This window comes from Tursiops truncatus, chromosome 13 (genome assembly GCF_011762595.2).
Source record: "Tursiops truncatus isolate mTurTru1 chromosome 13, mTurTru1.mat.Y, whole genome shotgun sequence".
Taxonomy (NCBI): domain Eukaryota; kingdom Metazoa; phylum Chordata; class Mammalia; order Artiodactyla; family Delphinidae; genus Tursiops; species Tursiops truncatus.
Window position 1 is genome coordinate 16,590,311 of NC_047046.1, and position 19,101 is coordinate 16,609,411.

Here is a 19,101-nt window from a genome sequence, read left to right on the forward strand (position 1 = left end):
AGTTGTCCTGGCAGCCACTCAGAGGGAGAGGCGGAGCTAGAATGTAGGCGGAGCCCCGTGTCGGTCTCCTTCGAGCTCCTCCTCCCTCTGAGGAGCGCAGGCGGCCTGCTCAGATATTCGCTGATTTGAGTTGTTTGGGAGCTGGATTCCAAGATAAAACACCTTGTGCTGTGATGGGTGGTTACGCCCCACGCTGGAGTTTCCACCGCTGTGTAGGACGCAGCCGCGGCATTCGGAACCTCCAGGACGTTTACCTTCTATTAGCTTGCAACACAGTCGTGTGTGCACTTATATTTTCTCCCCAAGATGGACGGTGGAACTTTTGAAGGCAACACTTTGCACTCACAGGCCAGGGATTGACAAAGGGGAAATCAGACCCTTATTTTCAGATTAGAGCTCGGTTTAATTTCCCCATACAGCCAAATATGTTATTACTGCTTAGGCCTTTCAACAACCTTATGGAGTCGGGTGTATTGTCTTGTTTTTTGTTTGCAAAAACCATCCGTGGTCTTTATATTTTCTGTGTGGAACAGAAATGCACAAAGAAGCAAATAAAAATAAATTATAATCTCAGCACCGAGAGAGAATAATTTATAATGTAGTGGGTTTTCTTCCTTCATTTTCCCCCTGTGCCAGCAGTTCTCCAGTGAGGTCCAGGAAGCACTGGGTTTTCTGAGACTCTTTCAGGAAGTTCCCAAGATCAAATTACTTTCATAATAATACTAAGATGTTATTTGTTTCACTGTCTCAGAGTGGACAGTGAAGTTTTCCAGAGGCCACATAACAGTGCTGACATTATTGCTCTGATGGCTAAGAGAATTGTGTATTGTGTTTTAAACACTTCTCAGTTTTAACAGACATGGTAAATATCAATATATCCCACAAAACAAAAGCTCTTTGGGATCCTCAATAATTTAATGAGTGAAAAGGGGTCCTGAGATAAAAAAAAAGTATGAGATGAGAACTTCTGCCGTATGTTAAATTATATTTTTCCTTTTATTTTCTTTTTAAGAATAGGATCATACTGGACTTCCCTGGTGGCGTAGTGGTTAAGAATCCGCCTGCCAATGCAGGGTACACGGGTTCGAGCCCTGGTCCGGGAAGATCCCACATGCCGTGGAGCAACTAAGCCCGTGTGCCACAACTACTGAGACTGTGTGCCACAAGTACTGAGTCTGCGTGCCAAAACTACTGAAGCCGGCGTGCCTAGAGTCCGTGCTCCACAACAAGAGAAGCCACCACAATGAGAAGCCTGTGCACCGCAAGGAAGAGTAGACCCCCGCTCGCCGCAACTAGAGAAAGCCCACGCGCAGCAACAAGACCCAAAGCAGACAAAAAAAAAATATATATAGGATCATACTGTTTAGTACTCTTCTTTTTTTCCCCTTGAATATCTTTTTTAAAAATTGTCTTAGTGTGGCATAACATACATAAAGCGCATATTAAGTGTACAACTCATTGAATTTTTACATACGTATAGACTTTTGCAACCATTGCCCACATTAAGAGAGCATTTCCAGCACCCAGGAAGGTTCCTGTGCCCTATCCCAGCCATAAACCTTCCCAGAAATGGCTTCTATTCTGACCTCTATCACGATAGATTAGCTTTGCCTGTCCTTGAACTTTATATAAATATAAATCTCCAACAGCATGTTTGTGTGTGCGCGTCTGGCTCCTTTCTCTCAACATATTGTCTGTACGATTCATTCTTGTCATTTGACTATATTTTTTTTTTTTTTTTTTTTTCAACGTACTTCCCACTTTTACTGGGCAGACCAGATACATATTTTCAAAATGGGCTTTACAATGTATAGTTTTATCACCTGGCTTACAACTAAATATATTGTGAACATTTTCTCTTTTACCACTGTTAAAATAATTGCATAGTATGGAGAAATCATAATGTATTAAGCACTCTTAATAATACATTGAGGGAATTTAGATATAATTTTTTTTCAAGGACTTTATTCTCTTTCCAAATCCTTGAGAAAACAGGTGTCCTCGTCTTATACAGCTTCCTACTGATGATAGAAACTTGCCCTTCAATTTAAGCTTTTTAATCTGCTTCTCTGTACCATCTGATCAATCAAGTAATGCATTTTATTTTCTCAAATTTCTCATTTGCTCCCACTTTTCTACCTAGTCTCCCAGGGATACACACACATTTCCATTACTCCAGCATCCTGTCTCTCACCTCTGATGTCTGCCCCCTCCCTTCTCCTTTGCTCCCCTTACAAATGCTTCCTTTCCTTTCATTTTCAAGATACTTTTTAAAAAATTAATTTATTTTATTTTATTTTTGGCTGCATTGGGTCTTTGTTGCGGTGCGCAGGCCTCTCGTTGCGGTGGCTTCTCTTGTTGCGGAGCCCGGGTACTAGGCGTGCGGGCTTCAGTACTTGTGGCACCTGGGCTCAGTAGTTGTGGCGCACAGGCTTAGTTGCTCTGCGGCACGTGGGATCTTCCAGGACCAGGGCTTGAACCCGTGTCGCCTGCATTGGCAGGTGGATTCTTAACCACTGCGCCACCAGGGAAACCCTTAAGATACTATCTTAATTGATTCTGATCACAACTCTATTCAATGCTTTATGCTCAGTTCCACATTGGGAGTAACCTTTAATAATCTGTAGATAGAATTCAATTGTTTAAAAGAAACTATTAATAAGCCCTTGGTAGAGTTACATGTATCAAGAAACACAGGACTTGGGAACAAGATATGGCATTTTTTTTTTTTAAGTAGTTTTTTGGAGAGGGCAGGGAAAAGGAAAGTAGTTGGTACTTTAAGGAAATGTTAGGGACCATAGGGAAATCTATTCACCATTTCAAGACTACTAACAAATGATCATCTCTCAGTTGGGACATTGGAGAGACAGCCTTTAAAGGTCATGAAAGCTGCATGGCAAATGCTGCACACAAATGTGGGTTAATAATAACTTTGTATAGCAAGGCAGATGCCAGGTAGCATAAAAGCACATGCAGACAGCGCTAATTCTGGAGTCCCGGAAGCTGTGAGGTGCTCATCCATCACATGGCCATCACAACCAGGTAGGAAAGGCTGAGGAAAGCAGCGGAACTGGCCGTGCCAGCATTTACACATGGAACACTTTCTGGGCAGCCAGGTGTCATGGGGCACAGATCCACAGTTCTCTTTGCGCATGTCATGCTCACAGTTCCGTCCATAGAAAGAGGGGGGGCAGGCACAAAAGGACCCCAGCATGCAGGTTCCCCCATTCAGACAGCAGGTTCTGTTTAGCTCCTTACTGTTCTGGATTCCCATGGATGGTACAAACTGGGAAGGCCGATGACGAATTGCAGGCTCCTCCCGGGACTGAAGGCCATCGTCTCTGAAGGCCAGGTCTCCCTGTGATGGGCGGGCAAGTTCACAGTGGCCCAATCCAGTGACTAATCCCAGTTCAAATGCTCTGGAAAAGGCCAGGATCAAAATCATACTGGAAGAAAAGCGCTCCATCTTTCTTTGGTCCATGGCTCCTAACAATTTAGAAAGAAAAAGATATTAGGCTGGCTTTAATTCACAGTCATTGCCAAAACACCCAAAGGAAAACGTTGATTTCTTGAAGTGAAAAATGGGCATTTAAGGAGAAAAATATCCCAGATGAGAAATATGGTCTCCGCAGAAGGTCTCAGAAGCAGGAGCCAGGATGCCGGAAGAAACTGGGGGGTTCCTCAGACAGGTCGGTCCTAATAAACGCTTTGAATAAAACCTTCCATTTGACTATATTTTAATGTCAACTGTTCTTCAAGGTTATTTTTCAGCTGCTAAACTGGTCAATATTCCCACGATGGACGTTTAAATTAGTTCCAGATTTTCTTGTTATACGCAGCACTTTGATGCCCAGCCTTGTAACAAGCTCTTTATATCCATCCCTGATTATTTGTAGACCTGTCATGGACTTGGTGGGCTCTGTGAGGTCCCTGAAGGGAGTCGGGTTTCACAACCGATTGTTTGCAAGATCTGGAATGAGTTCTCAATTTTTCCATCTCTCACTCTAAATCACCTTAAAAGAGGGATGCTAAGGAAGTAAGGGGAAGAGGGAGAGCTGTGGTCCTGCTGAGGGACCAGGGCTCTTTGCCCCTCACCCAAGAACCACCTCTTTATCCAAAAACTGTTCCCGCCAGCGTCCTCCTTTGGTCAGCAGGGGGCGTCAGAGGCTCGTAGTGCGTGGATAAAGTCTCAGCCTCTGAGCTTCCCCCCTCCCCTCCCGTCCCTAAAGTAACTCCCCTAACACTTCCCAGCCTTCAACTCACTTAATCCAAACACCGCGCCAATTTCATAGATGCCGTTGGGGCTTTCAGCAAAGTCACACATCCAATAAGGAGCAGGATCAGAATTCGAACTCCAGGCCATCCGACTCCGTGGTCCTTGCTCCGGTCCACACCGCTGATGTCCTCCGGTGCACGGTTTCGCTGTCCACTTCGTATACACTGGAGAGACTACAGACGTAAATTAGAATCTCCTCTCCGTCGTTTACCAGCCACGTGCTGTGAGGCGGTTGATTCGCGTCTCCAAGATCTCAGTTTCCTCATCTGTGCAACAGGATAATAATGGTTCCTCCCTCATGGGTGCATATGAAATTTAAACCAGATATCGTGGGCAAACGCCTGGCACAGTGAGTGCACAGTAAACGCAGATTTGAGCGAATGATTTACCGCTACCCGCAGGCATAGCCCCAGGGGAAGCACAGCGGAGCGGTCCTGGGCCTCCGCTCCTCCGACCAGGCCGGGCGGCCTGCCTGGAGGCCACACGAGGGTCCCGGGCTGCCGGGAGGGGCGGCGCCGGCGGCTCAGCCCGCTCCCCGCGGTAATTAGCCTGTGTCTGCTCCGGCTGCGCCAGCCGCTAATTACACGTCTCCTAATGAGGCCGGTGGCTGTTTGCAATCACCCGGGTCCCCGGCGCGCGGCGCGGGAGGCCGCGGGGGAATCTGCCCGCTGGGGTGTGGACAGCGGCTGCCTCCCCGGCCAGAAGATCCGCTTGGCGGCGGCGGGTGTGCGCCCCGGCAGTGCCTGACCCCAGAATGCGCGTCCGTCAGTCTTTGGAACCATTATCATCCCGCTTTTACAGGTGAGGAAGGGGCCTGTGGCTCGGAGAAGTGAACTCACAGGCGCGAAAACTCACGCTGGAATGGTCTAATCCTTACCTCCCTGACCCCAAGCCTGTGCTCTTAACCGGCTACTGCCTAGATCAATGGGGTACTTGCTGTTGTGACTCGTGGGACTACTCAGAAGAGTGGGTCTCAGATCAGATAAAAGGAGGAATGGGTGTGTGGGGGGGAACTTCCTTTGAGCTCTTCCCCTCCTTCCCATCTGAAGGTTCTCACTGTCAATTTGCCCTTTTGGATCAGATACAAAGCCGAGTATCAGCTCCAGTAAGTCCCTTAAACCTTACTTGGAAACGTAAATCACACAACCCATTTCTCGGACTGGGAAACCTGGCGCATTCCCTAGGAGGTAGTTGAGGCAACTGCTAAAATGCTCCCATACCATGAAGGTGGGAAGCTGTAACTATGTACCTTGTTCTCAGGGCCTTCTGCGGTGGGATCCAGAGTAGCCGGCTTTATTCTTCATCCTTACGTTCTGGGCTACCAATTTTTTTAAAACAAATTTTATTGGAATATAGTTGATTTAAAATGTGGTGTTTAGTTTCTGCTGTACAGCAAAGTGAAGCAGTTATACATACACATATATCCACTCTTTTAAAAATTCTTTCCCCATATAGGTTATCACAGAGTATTGAGAATTGTCCCTTGTGCTATATTAGTTATCTATTTTATATGTAGTAGTGTGTATATGTCAATCCCAATCTCCCAATTTATCCCTCCCCCTCACCCCATCGCCAGCTACCATTTATTAGGCTCTCTGTTCCAGACACTGTACTGAGCACCTCATGCGCTTGACTTCCTTTAGTCCTCATGACAACCCCATGAATGTAGGCCCCATTATTCTCTGAGGCTCAGGGAGGGGAGTGACTTGTCCAAGGTCTCACAGTAATTTCAGCAGACAGAGACCTTTTGTCTTACCCCCAAACCTGTGCTCTTGACCCCTTGCTCTCTACCTCTTCTGGGATGTCTGGGACCTAGAGGAATGTTCAAGGAAGGCATATACATTCTGAAGTGTCTTTGGCAGCCAGGGGGTCCCGATCAGAGCCTGGATGCTGCCGTGGTGGATGGTGGCAAAGGAACATTGTTCAGCTTCAGCATTTTGTTAATCAGCCGCTGCTCATTAGGGGCTCCTGCTCCTCTAATCCAATCAGCCAATTCCCTATAAAACCTTTATGGGGACAATCTGGATAAAAGTAAACCCTCCATCTGCCTGGCCAGGGGCCTGGGGAGCTGCTGTATCCACTGGGTTGCAGGGGCAGGCACGGCCCTCCCTGGACCTCAGAGACAGAACCATCCTGCTTCTTCCCTCATCCTCCCTGCTTTGTGGACCTCTTTTCCTCTGCCCTGCCTGCTGTGAGGATTCACTCATCCCCAACTTAGTTGAAATTACAAGGACACTACTGTTTGACCCAGCAATTTCTCCACCAGGAATTTATCCCACAGAGATTCTTGCACTTGTGCCCAATGACAGGTAGACTAGGACATGTCTTACAGCATTGTTTGTGATAGCAAAAGGCTACTTCAATGTCTGCCAGAAAGGATCCACTGTATGTGTATATTTATTAGATGACCATGTGCCAGAGAATTTGTTAAATGCTTTACATAGATTGACTCATTTAATCCTCACAACTACCCTATAAAACAGGGACTTAGTTTTATTAACCCCATATGACATGTAACTTGCTGAAGCTTCACACAGCTGGTAAGCAGCAGGGCCAGGGTTTGGACCAGGCAGTTCTTGTCCTTAACCACTATCCTATTCAGCTTCTCTTTCTTTATGTGCATGGAAACTTTCCAGAAGGTGACACAAAAGCTTTGATGGTGGTTAACTGTGGGGAGAAGAATTACAGGTGTGACGTAGGAGGGGGACCTCACTTTTTACTGTGTCCCCTTTTATACCATATTATTTTACCATGTGCATATGTTAGTTTCATAATTTAGAGGAGTTACTGAGCCCCAGTCACTACAGTATGTTATTACTAATCCTTACCTCAACCCTGGCCGTGGGTTCTATCATGACCCCCATTTTGCAGGTAAGGAAGCTGAGCTCACCGAGGTGGTCTTGCTGGGTGACATGCCTGGGAATGGCAAAGGGGTACTGACCCTCAACCCAGTGCTCACTCCCCTAATTTATATTAGCCTCCTGGGCTTGGAAGGCCCAGAGGGGAGAAAAGCAGTTAAAAGCATGGACTCCAGAGCCAGCTTACCTGGGTTCAAGTCCTGACTCAGCCACTCACCAGCTGTGTGACTTTGGGCCAGTCACTTCCCCTCTCTGAACCTCAGTTTCCTCTCTGTGAGAATTAAATGACTTACCTCCATGTCAAGTGCTTAGAACATTACCTCCATGTCAAGTGCTTAGAACAGGGCCTGTCTCATTGTGAACGCTCAAGAAATGTTGAGTATTTTTATACATTGTCCTGAATGCTGTCTTCCCCAATTTCAAGCTCAGAGCAGTTCCATCTCCCAGCTGGTGGGTTCAGCTGTGGCTGCTCCCGTCCCCTCCCTGAAGGGAAAGGCCCAGCCTGCCCTGTGCTCCAGCCTCCAGCAGAAGTCCTTTGGGATCTGTTCTCCTGGGTTATCCCACTGTGGTTGCTGTGATCAGAATTGATCACATCACCAGAGCTGGAAAAAGGGGCAGAGCCGCAGGGCTGGTGTGGCCCAGATCCAGGGTGAGGCTGCGACGGGCGGCCTCCCAGTTCGGGATGTTCCCAGCGCCTTCCCACCGCTCATGTTTGGAGGGAGAAGGGTCTCAAAATAGCTGTTGCTTCCCCAGCACGGCACTAGGCCAGGGACAGGAATAGACATCTGGGGGTGGCCGCCTCAGCTTCCCTCAGGAGCCCTGGGGGACCGGGAATAGGCAGAGGCCAGACTCCCCCCAGTGTGGGGCGGGTGGATCGCGCAGCTGTCGGTATGCAGTGACCCGCCTGTGACAATCCAGCCCATGCCAAGTGTTGCCCCACCTGGGCTGGGGGGTCAGCAGGTCACCAGCACTGGCTAGATCCTGGCCAGGACCTGGACTCTTAGACCAATAGGAAGTGCCCTTCAACACTGGCCCCCACAATCCTCTCTTGGCAGGTGGGGAAACTGAGGCCCGGGGAGAGGTTCACATGCTCGAGATCACAAAGCTGGTTAGAAGCCAAGCTGACGGGAGAGGCAGGCTCTGGGGCTTCTAGAGGCTTTATAGGGTGGTGGTTAAAGGGTTAAAGGACTCAGAATATAGGGGTTCAAATCCAGCCACTACTACTTACATGATCTGTATACATACTCGTGGGCCTCAATTCCATTACCTATAAAATGGGCACAATAATAGTTCCCAGCTTCTTTAGTGGTTGTGAAGATTGAACGAGTTAATACTTGTGGCTATTATGATTGTTAGTGTTTTCTTATCAGATTCCTCACTCGTTCATCCTTAAGGCATTGGCTGAATACCTCCCGTGTGCCAGGCACAGTGCTAGGCCTAGATGGGTGCAGCTCACGCAGTGGCAAGAAGAGATTAGTTGATATTTCAGGGAATCTGCCATGTGCCAGCTACTATGCAAAGCATTTTTACCTACAGCATCCCATTTATTCCTCATGACAACCTATGAGGAGACATAATCTTGCTCTGTTTTAGGCCTGAAGGGAGTGAGGCTCAGAGAGGTGAAGTCACTCCTCCAAGGTCACACCGCCAGGAGGTTGCAGAGCCAGAATTTGAAACCTAGGCTGCCTGCCTGTAGAGCTCATGCAAACCGCTGCATGACACTGTCTCTTTACCGGGGAGACGGACAAAGTCGTTCAGTTGGTGCAGTCCGGAGGTTGGGTAGGAGGTTTTTTTTTTTGGCCGTTCCTCATGGCATGCACTGGACCGCCAGGGAAGTCCCAGGTAGGAGGAGTTGAGTGCATGGAGGAGGGCTGTACTCTACCTCCTTGATTTCTTTCTTCTCCAGGCCCCTCCTAGTAGCCAGGACCTTTTCAGTGCAGGGGCAGGGCAAGTCCACAGCTGAGTCTCACTCACACAGCAGTCCCATGTCAGATGTGAACTGGTCCTCAGCCCCCACTACCGAATTCCCACCTCTGTTCCCCTGGGTTTCTCTGAGTACCCAGTATATGCCAGGCCTGTGCTAGGCTCTGAAAACACAAGGAAGACTTTGTCTCTTCCCTGAAATTGCTCAGGGTGTGGTGAGAGAAAGAGGTTGCCCAAATAACAAGAGCAATACAGGGCAGCTGCTGTGATGAGGGTGTAAGAACAGGAGCAAGTGGCTGCCAGGAGGAGGTACCTAACTCAGGCTGGAAGTCAGGGAAGGCTTCCTGGAGGCGGTGATGTCTGAACTGAGGCCCAAAAGGAGAAAAATGGTTAGCCAGGAGAAGAAAGAGATGTAGGAAAGAGAGTTCTAGATAGAGGGACGGCTTGTGCTAGGAGAGGAAGTGCTGAATTCTGGGAACTCTGAGGAGCTGGGGCTAGAGGTATGGGTGAGGGACACTGGGGCTGTAGAGGTGGATGGGGACAGTCATTCAGGGACTTGCTGTCCACACTAAGGGGCTTGGATACCATCTGGAGGGCTGAGAGAATGAGATCGGGGGCTAGAAGTTTCCCTCTGGTTTCAAGGGAGGACGGACCTCAGGAGGTTGGACTGAAGGTGGGAAGTTTGATGAAGAGGGTGCTTCCTGGGGGGGGGAAGAGAGCCTTGGACTAGGGTGCTGGAGTGGGGGGGGATGGAGAGAAATGAGTGGCTTTGTGAAGGTTTTAGAGGTAGAATTGGTTACCTATTGCTGCGTAATAAATCACCCCCAAACTTTTCGGCTTAAAACAACAACTTATTAGTTTTCATGATTCTGTCAGGTGACAGGGCAGTTCTGCTTCATGTGGCTTGGGGCACTGGGATGGCTGGAAGGTTCTGAAGTGGCCTCACCCACAGAAGGCTGGTAGTAGGTATTGGCTGCCGTCAATTGGGGCTATCGTCTAGGGGGCCTCAGTTCGCTTCCATGTAGCCTGTCCATGGGGCTTGGGCTTCTTACAGCATAGCAGCTGGCTTCCAAGAAGCGGAAGCTGCCACGTTCCTTAAGGCCTGGCTCAGAAGTCCCAGAACGTCACTTCGGCTGCATCGTAATGATCAAAGCCAGTCCTAAGACCAGCCTCGTTCAAGGCGAGGGGAAATACGCACTACCTCTTTTATCAAATTTGTACAGTTTAGCGACATTTAATGCATTCACAATGTTGTGCAACCAACACTTCTCCCTGATTTCAGCTTCTTTTTATCAGCTCATAAGAACACCCTGTACCCATTATGCCATTGCTCTCCATTCCCCCTCTCCCCAGACCCTGGCAATCACTGGTCTGCTTTCTGTCTCTATGGATTTGCCAATTCTAGATATTTCATATAAAAGGAATCAGAAAATATGTGAACTCTGTGTCTGGTTTCTTTAGCACAATGTTTTTGAAGTTCATCTATGTGGTAGCATGTATCAGTGCTTCGTTCCATTTTGTGGCTGAATTATTGATATATTCTACTGTATGGATATACCACAGTTTGCTAATCCATTCATCTGATGGACGTTTGGGTTGTTTCCATCTTTTGGTGATTGTGAATAGTGCTATGATCATTTGTGTATAAGTTTTTGTTTGAACACCTGTTTTCAATTCTTTGGGGTATGTACTTAGGAGCTGGGTCATGTGGTGTGGTTTAACTTTTTGAGGACCCACCAAACTATTTTCCACAGCAGCTGTACCATTTTACACTCGCATCAGCAATGTATGAGGGTTCCTGTTCCTCCATATCCTTGCCAACTTTTTTTTTTTTAATTAAAGCAATGCTAGGGGGTGTGAGGTGATATGTCACTGTGGTCCTGATTTGCATTTACTTAATGACCAATGATGTTGAACATCTCTTCATGTGCTTTTTTACCATTTGTATATCTTCTTTGGAGAAATGTACTTTGCTGAGTTTTCAGTTGGGTTGTTTGGTCTTTTTGTTGTTGAGTTGTAAGTGTTCTTTGCATATTCTAGATACTAGATCCTTATCAGATATATGATTTACAAATATTTCCTCCCATCTTATAGGTTGTCTTTTCACTTTCTTGATAATGTCCTTTGATGCACAAAAGTTTTTACTTTTCATGAAGTCTCATTTATCTATTTTTTCTCTTGTTGCTCATGCTTTCGGTGTCAAATCTAAGAATTCATTGCCAAATTAGAGGTCATGAAGATTCACTCCTATATTTTCTTCTAATTGTTTTATAGTTTTAGCTTTTTAGGTCATTGATCCAGTTTGTGTTAATTTTGAGGAAACAGGCACAGAGAGGTAAAGTAACTTACCCAATGCCACCCAGATAATAAGCAGCAGAGCTGAGATTCAAACCCAGGCCATCTGGCTTCATTGTGGTGACTGGTGGGGAGAGCATTAAATAGGGCAATTTGTTCAGGGAAGAAACACTCTAAAGACATGACATTTGAGTGGAGACACATAAGATGCCAGCCATGGGAAGTCCAGGAGGCTGTGTATAGGGAATGAGGTAGGGGTCTAACTTCATTCTTTTGCATGTGGTTTAGCTCTACCTCTTGACGGGACGTCAGCATGCCCTTACGGGGGGGAGGGGGGATGGTTGGAGGCCATCTTTGGAGACAGTTCAACACAGCAGGTCTTGGTGATGAGTTGTCCATGAGGGAATGGGGAGGGAAGGGGGTGGAGAAGGCAAGCAGGGTGACATCCACCTTTCTGGATTGAGTCAGTGTCACTGGGCAGATGGGGAAGCCTGGGGGAGGAGCAAGACTTAGGTGAAGGGAATAAGAACTCAGTCCTGGACATGCTGAGTTTGAGCTTTCTCAGGCATCCAGGCACCAAATAAATGATCAAGGAAACATGGAAGGATGCTAAGATTCCATTCATTGAATGAATAGCTATAGGACTCCTAATACTAATACCAGGTAACATTTATGTGGTGCCAGCCATGGGCCAGTCACTTTGCACTTTTTTTTTTTTTTAACATTTACTATGTGCTCATTACTTGGTGTTTTACAAACGTTAATCTAAAATTCTTACAAAACTTCAGAGTGATGGGTATTTCTAGTTCCATTTTTCATATTCGAAAACTGAAGCTTAGTTTCGTTCCTCAACCTGTCTGAAGTTGCACAGCAGGTTAGCAGCACAGCCAGAATTTAACCGCAGACCCTCTCTCTTCAAGATCTGGGCTTTTTCGCTTTTCAAAAAATTGAGCTACAATGTACCTACAGTAAACCAAACAAATCTCAAATTTGTTCATTAAATTTTATATATACCACCTCCTAGGTACAGATGTAGAACATTTCCAGCCCCCTGAAAACTCCCTTTCAGGGATATTTAATTCTCACAGTGACCCTAAGGGGTAGGTATTATTATCGTCCCCATTCTTCAGATGAGGAAACTGAGGCTTAGAGAGGTGAAGCCACTTGCCCAAGACCACACGGCGGTGGAATCTGGATTCTAACTCAAGCCTATAGGACTAGGAGCTTGGAGTCCTTTCCACCTCCCCCCACCCCAAGATTTCTCCCAGAGGCCAGACTCCAGACTCTCAGGCCCTCTGAGACCAGGCTGAGGATCACCTTACCCCTCACTGGGCTGGGACTGGACTCAGGCCTGGAAGGTCCCTGAAGGCAGGAGCTGGCCTCTGCTGAAGGATGGAAGTCCCTCATTTGTGGTTGTGTGGGGAGTGCAGGGCCAGGGAGGATGCAGATTTAGGATAAGGAGAGAGGAATGAAATGAGCTCTTCCTTGCGCCGGTCCCCATCAGTCACGGAGGATGAACAGTGGGCAGGAGCCCAGCTGGGGTCCTTTCCCAGTAATAGGCCCTGGGGGAAAAGCTCAACTCTGCCTGGACCTGATTGGCCCAAAGTGAGGAGAGGAGGGGGCTTTGGACCACTTCCTCAGCATCCCGGGGGCAGCTGGGAGGACCCCAGGAGTGTCCTCTGCACCTCTTCCCACCTCTGTGTGTCTGCCCTGCACCCCTCTGACCTCTTCTCCTGTCCCTCTGCTCCAGCTTAAGCTGGCCTCCTTGCTTTCTTTCCAACCTGTCAAGCTCCTACATGCCTCAGGGCCTTTGTTCTCAATGTTCCCTCCATCTGGATCCTCCTTCCTCCTGGACTTCCTAGGGCTGGTGTCTTATCATGCGTCTCCACTCAAATGTCATGTCTTCAGAGTGCTCTTCCCTACACAAATTGCCCTATTTAATGCCCTTCCCACCAGCGGGCACAAAGGCGCCAGATGGCCTGGGTTTGAATCTCAGCTCTGCTGCTTATTAGCTGGGTGGCATTGGGCAAGTTACTTAACCTTTCTGTGCCAGTTTCCTCAGCTGTAAAGTGGGGCCAATGATAATAGTGCCTACCTCATAGGGTTGTAGTAAGGATGAAACTATTTAACATCTGTTAACAATGTTTGGCCCATTGTAGATGCTTTAAAAAATTTGCTGTTTTTCACGTAACACTCATCCCATTCTGAAATTATCTTAGTTACTGGTTTGTTTACTTGTTACCCCAGTTAGAATGTGAGCCCCATGAAGATGCTGGGTCCGTCTACGTTGTTCACTGCTCTGTGCCCTGTACAGTGCCTGGATTGCGGTAATAAACTTGGGTCGAATAAATCGAATGGACGAATAAGCCAGGCTGCTAGATGATTCTGCTTGCAGCTCTCCAAACATGCCACGCTCCCTCTTATTTCTTGACCTTTGTGCTTGCCGTTTCCTCTGCCTGGAGCCATTCATTCCCCAGAGGAAGGGAGGGGAGCAATGAAGAAAGACTGCCTTAGGACTTCCCTGGTGGTCCAGTGGTTAAGACTCTGCGCTTCTAATGCAGGGGGTGCAGGTTCAATAGCTGGTCGGGGAACTAAGATCCCACATGCTGACTGAGGATCCCCTCAGTCCCCTCACATGCTGAACTAAGATCCCCTCTGACTGAGGCCCTAGGAAAGCCTCGCACCATCTTCGAGGACAAGAGCCCCTCCCTGAAAACCACACCTTTTGTTCATTTCCCTCCCCTCCAATCCCCGCTGGGAGACAGGAGGGCTCTTGCAACCTCTCTCTGATGGATTTTCGGATTATCCCCACCTTGATTAGTTCCAGAGTCTCCTGGCAGAAGCAGGAGTTATTCCGGGGCCTTGATGGCTCCCTCTGGCCTCACTCCCCACCCCCACCCCCACCACCCGGTAGCAAACACCTCTGCTTCCAACTGCACACGTTAGGGTTCGTTAGCTGCCTCCCCACCGCTCACTTTCTGCCCCTGCAGCTCAGACTCGAGCTGACACCTGCTCTCTGCTCCCCGCTCCACAGCCGCTTCTGCCTCCTCACGATCTGGTAGGGTGGGGATATCAACTCTTTCCCAATCCTTGGTCCCCAGACTTTGCCTCAGTTGGAGTGGTGACCCTCCCTCCAATTGCAGGATTTTTCCAGGAAAACCTCACACACCATTTGGATGCAAGTATTTTCTCCCTGTTCCTTTTGGTATCCAGTCCTCAATGTCTTTCAGCCTGGGGTGGGAGTGGCTCAGAAATTTCCAAGGCTAAATTTTATGGTATGTAAATTTTACCACAGTTAAAAAACAATTCCCAAGGGGACTCAGGATGGGGGGCGGCATGGGGGGGAATGGGCAATGTTATGTCACAGAGAGCGGGGCTGACGTCACAGGGACGTGGCATGGGTTCTGCTGTCGCTGTCTGTTCTCTCTGTGCCTGGCTCTCCCTTCCAGTTCTGAGCTCTGCCAGGGCCGCCCGCAGGCCTTGCTTGCTTTTCAAAAATAAATCTGGAGTCTCTCACGGAGGTGGGGAGCTGCTTCCTTGGTGTCCCAGTCTGTGTGTTATTCCTTTCAAGGCAAGACTCCCTGAAGCCGACTCAGGCTGGGCCAGGGGCAGGTCATTGGTTGTCTGTCTGAAGTAGTTCAGATGCTAACATCTGGGTCTAGCATCCATTACCTTCAAGGTAGCAGGGTCCTCCCCGGTGCTCATCAAGTCATTCATTCATTCATTCAGACATTCAACAAGCATCATTAATGCCTGCTATCTGCAGAGCACACCTCTGGGTGGCCTCTATTCTTTTCTCATTTGTTTCTGAGATATCTCCCTGCTTCTCTTTGAATTTCCACTTCCTTCCCTAAAGTAGGGGATCTTAATTAGGGTGGCCAGTCAGTCCCACAAGGAAACAGATGGCATGTTCAAATTGGGCACTTTCAGGAAGGCTGAATAAAGGGACAGTTTAGGTGTGAGCAGGGGGTAAGGAAAGTGCTGTCAGGCCTGGCAACCTGGGCCCAGGGAGCAGTTCTACTACCCAGAAGGAGATGTGTGGAGAGAACCGCCTTCAGAGAAGCTGTGCCCTTCTGCTGAGGGAGCAGCCAGCCTGAGGTGCCCTGCAGGGAGGGAGCAGAGGAATAAACATCCTGACCTATGAATGGATAAAGAAGATGTGGCACATATATACAATGGAATATTACTCAGCCATAAAAAGAAACAAAATTGAGTTATTTGTAGTGAGGTGGATGGACCTAGAGTCTGTCATACAGAGTGAAGTAAGTCAGAAAGAGAAAAACAAATACTGTATGTTAACACATATATGTGGACTCTAAAAAAAAAGGTTCTGATGAACCTAGGGGCAGGACAGGAATAAAGACACAGACTTAGAGACTGGACTTGAGGACACGAGGAGGGGGAAGGGTAAGCTGGGACGAAGTAAGAGAGTGGCATGGACATATATACATTACCAAATGTAAAATAGATAGCTAGTGGGAAGCAGCTGCATAGCACAGGGTGATCAGCTCGGTGCTTTGTGACCACCTAGAGGGGCGGGATAGGGAGGGTGGGAGGAGATGCAAGAGGGAGGGGATATGGGGATATATGTATACATATAGCTGATTCACTTTGTTATACAGCAGAGACTAACACACCATTGTAAAGCAATTATACTCCAATAAAGATGTTAAAAAAAAACCCAAAAACATCCTGACCTGCCTCTTCCTTCCCCTTTCCACCTCCTCCTGGGGCTCCCCATTGGCCAAACCTGATTAGAAGTCTGGGGATGTTGAGTCTGAAGAGGTCAGTCTCCCTGGGCACACAGCAGGGTGGGAAAAGGTGCAGAGTGTTCCTAGATGGACAGATGAAGGATTATTGATTTATCACTATCTGGTTAGTAATAGCAGAAGTAGTAGTAGGTCCCATGAGACATGCTCAATTAAATGTTAGCTACTATTATTAGTGCTTGTATTAGTTATTTACTGCTGTGTAACAAGTTACCCCGGGGACGTCCCTGGTGGTCCATTGGTTAGGACTCTGTGCTTCCACTGCAGCGGGCGCAGGTTCAATACCTGGTTGGGGAAACTAAGATCCCACAAGCCGCGCCGCCAAAAAAAAAAAGTTACCCCAAAACTTAGTGGCTTAAAACAATAAACATGTATTACCTCACACAGTTCCTGTGGGTCAAGAATTGGAAGCAGCTCAGCTGGATTGTCCTGGCTCCGTCTCTCCTGAGGTTACAGCCTAGCTGTTGGCCGCTCATCTCAAGTAGTTCACTCCTGAGGCTGGCAAGCCTGGCGCTGGCTGTTGGCAGGAGGCTTCAAGTTCTTTGCCATCCAGACTTCTCCACAGGGCTGCTTGAGAGTCCTCGTGGTGTGGTGGGTGGCTGGCTTCCCTCAGAAGGAATGATCCAAGAGCAGAATCCTCAAGATGTTTTCTGACCTCGTCTCAAAAACCACAGACCATCATTTCGACAATACCCTGTAGGTTTCACAGGTCAGCCTATTCAATGTCGGGGGTAGGGGCAGATGGGGGCAGGAATGCCAGGAGGCAGGGATCCTTGGAGGCCTTCTTGGAGGTTGGCTACCCCAGTTCCCAGTACATTCACTCATTTAATCCTTTCCAAATCCCTAGGAGGTTATCTAAACAAAACAAAACAAAACAAAACAAAAATCCCTATGAGTATTATTATTATTATTGTCACTTTTCTGTTTAGGAAACAGAGGTACAGAAAAGTGAAATAACTTGCCCAAGATTAAACACCTAAGTGGCAAACCCAGGAATTGAATGCAGATGGAGTATTTTTTTCAATCAATTTTATTGGGCTATAATTTACATACAATAAAAACACTACAGTAGAGATATAGACCATTTTCATCCCCCCCACCCCCCAAAATTTTCCTTCATGCCCTTTGCAGTCAATCCTCCTGGGCCCTGCTCTAGGCAAGCTCTGATCTGCTTTCTGTGACTATAGATTGCTTTGTCTGTTCTAGAACTTCATGTAAATGAAACCATTCAGTATGTTCTCTTTTGTGACTGGCTCCTTTTGTTGAACAAAAATGCTTATGAGGTCCATCTACATTGTTACATGCATTGGTAATTCTTTTTTTTATTGCTGAGTAGTATTCCACTGCATAGATATAGCGTAAGCCTTTTTTTAAATTTTTTTAAAAATAAATTTATTTATTTTATTTATGTATTTTTGGCTGCATTGGGTCTTCGTTGCTGCGCGCAGGCTTTCTCTAGTTGTGGTGAGCGGAGGCTTCTCTTTATTGAGGTGCGCAGCCATTGCGGTGGCTTCTATTGTTGCAGAGCACAGGCTCTAGGAGCGCGGGCTTCAGTAGTTGCGGCGTGGGGCATGGGCTCAGTAGTTGTGGTGTGTGGGCTCTAGGGCACGTGGGCTTCAGTAGTTGTGGCTCACGGGCTCTAGAGCACAGGCTCAGTAGTTGTGGCGCATGGGCTTAGTTGCTCCGCGGCATGTGGGATCTTCCCGGACCAGGGATCAAACCCATGTTCCCCGCACTGGCAGGCAGACTCTCAAACACTGTGCCACCAGGGAAGTCCCCAGTGAATTGTTTTTAATGTTTGTGCTTTTGTGTGTCCTAAGAAATCTTTGCCTACCCCTAGGCCACAAAGGTTTTCTCCTAAAAATTTTATAGTTTTGGTCTTTCCATTTAGGTCTCTGATCCATTTTGAGTTAGTTTTTATGTATGATGTGAGGTAGGGGTCATAGTTCATTTTCTCTTCTGTGTTGATATGTTTCAGTACTAACATCCTTTCTCCACTGAATCATCGTGGAACTTCAGTAAAATAATCAATTGATTGTATTTATGTGGATCTATTTTCTGGACTTTATTCTGTTTCATTGATCTATATGTCTATCCTTATGCTAATATTACATTGTCTTGATTACTACCGATTCATAGTAATTCTCAAAATCAAGTAGCATTCAGTGCTGCAGTTTTGCTCCTGTTTTTCAAAATTGTTTTGGCTACTCTAGTTTGTTGCATTTCCATATGCATTTTAGAGTCTACTTGATAATTTCTACAAAAAAAAAAAAAAAAACCCTGCTGGAATTTTGATCAGGACTGTATTGAATCTAAGATCAATTTGGGGAGAGTGGCATTTTATACGTGAACATGGTATATCTCTCCATTTATTTAGGTCTTCAATTTCTCTCAGTAAGGTTTTGTAGTTTTCAGACTGCAAATCATGCACATGTTTTGTTAAATGTATCCCTAAATATTTTATGTTTTTTGATGCTACTGGAAATATTTTTATACATTTAACTTCTCGATTGTTCATTGCTAGTACAGTCCACCCTCCTGTATCCAGGGGTTCTGCAACTGCAGATATGGAAGGCTGACTGTATCATCCCATTTCATATAAGGGACTTGAACATCTGTGGATTTTGGTATCCATGGGCAGGGTGGTGGATCCTGGAGCCAATCCCCTGTGGATACCAAGGAACAACTATATATAGAAACACATTATATATTCACTTTGTATCCTTTGATCTTGTTAAATAAAATGATTAGTTCTAGTTTTATTTTGTAAATTCCTTAGGTTTTTCTACATGCATAATCATGTCATCTGAAAATAAAGACCATTTAACTTTGTCGTTTTTCCATGTTTTTTTTTTTCTCACCTTATTGTCCTGGCTAGGACCTCCCAATGTTGTATGAAGTGGTGAGAGCAGATATTTTTGCCTTGTTCCCAGTTTCAGGGGGGAAAGTGTGTAGATTTTCAGCATTATATATGTGAGGT

At 46.9% G+C, this 19,101-nt stretch overlaps 1 protein-coding gene across 1 annotated transcript; it reads right to left on the minus strand.

Moving 5' to 3' along the window:
- Positions 1 to 2,920: 2,920 nt before the first annotated feature.
- On the minus strand, positions 2,921 to 3,521 carry LOC117307727 (protein Cripto-like). The gene has a single exon (XM_033837915.2). It carries the CDS (start codon positions 3,479 to 3,481, stop codon positions 2,921 to 2,923), a length of 561 nt encoding a protein of 186 aa, XP_033693806.1. The 5' UTR covers positions 3,482 to 3,521.
- Positions 3,522 to 19,101: the final 15,580 nt, after the last annotated feature.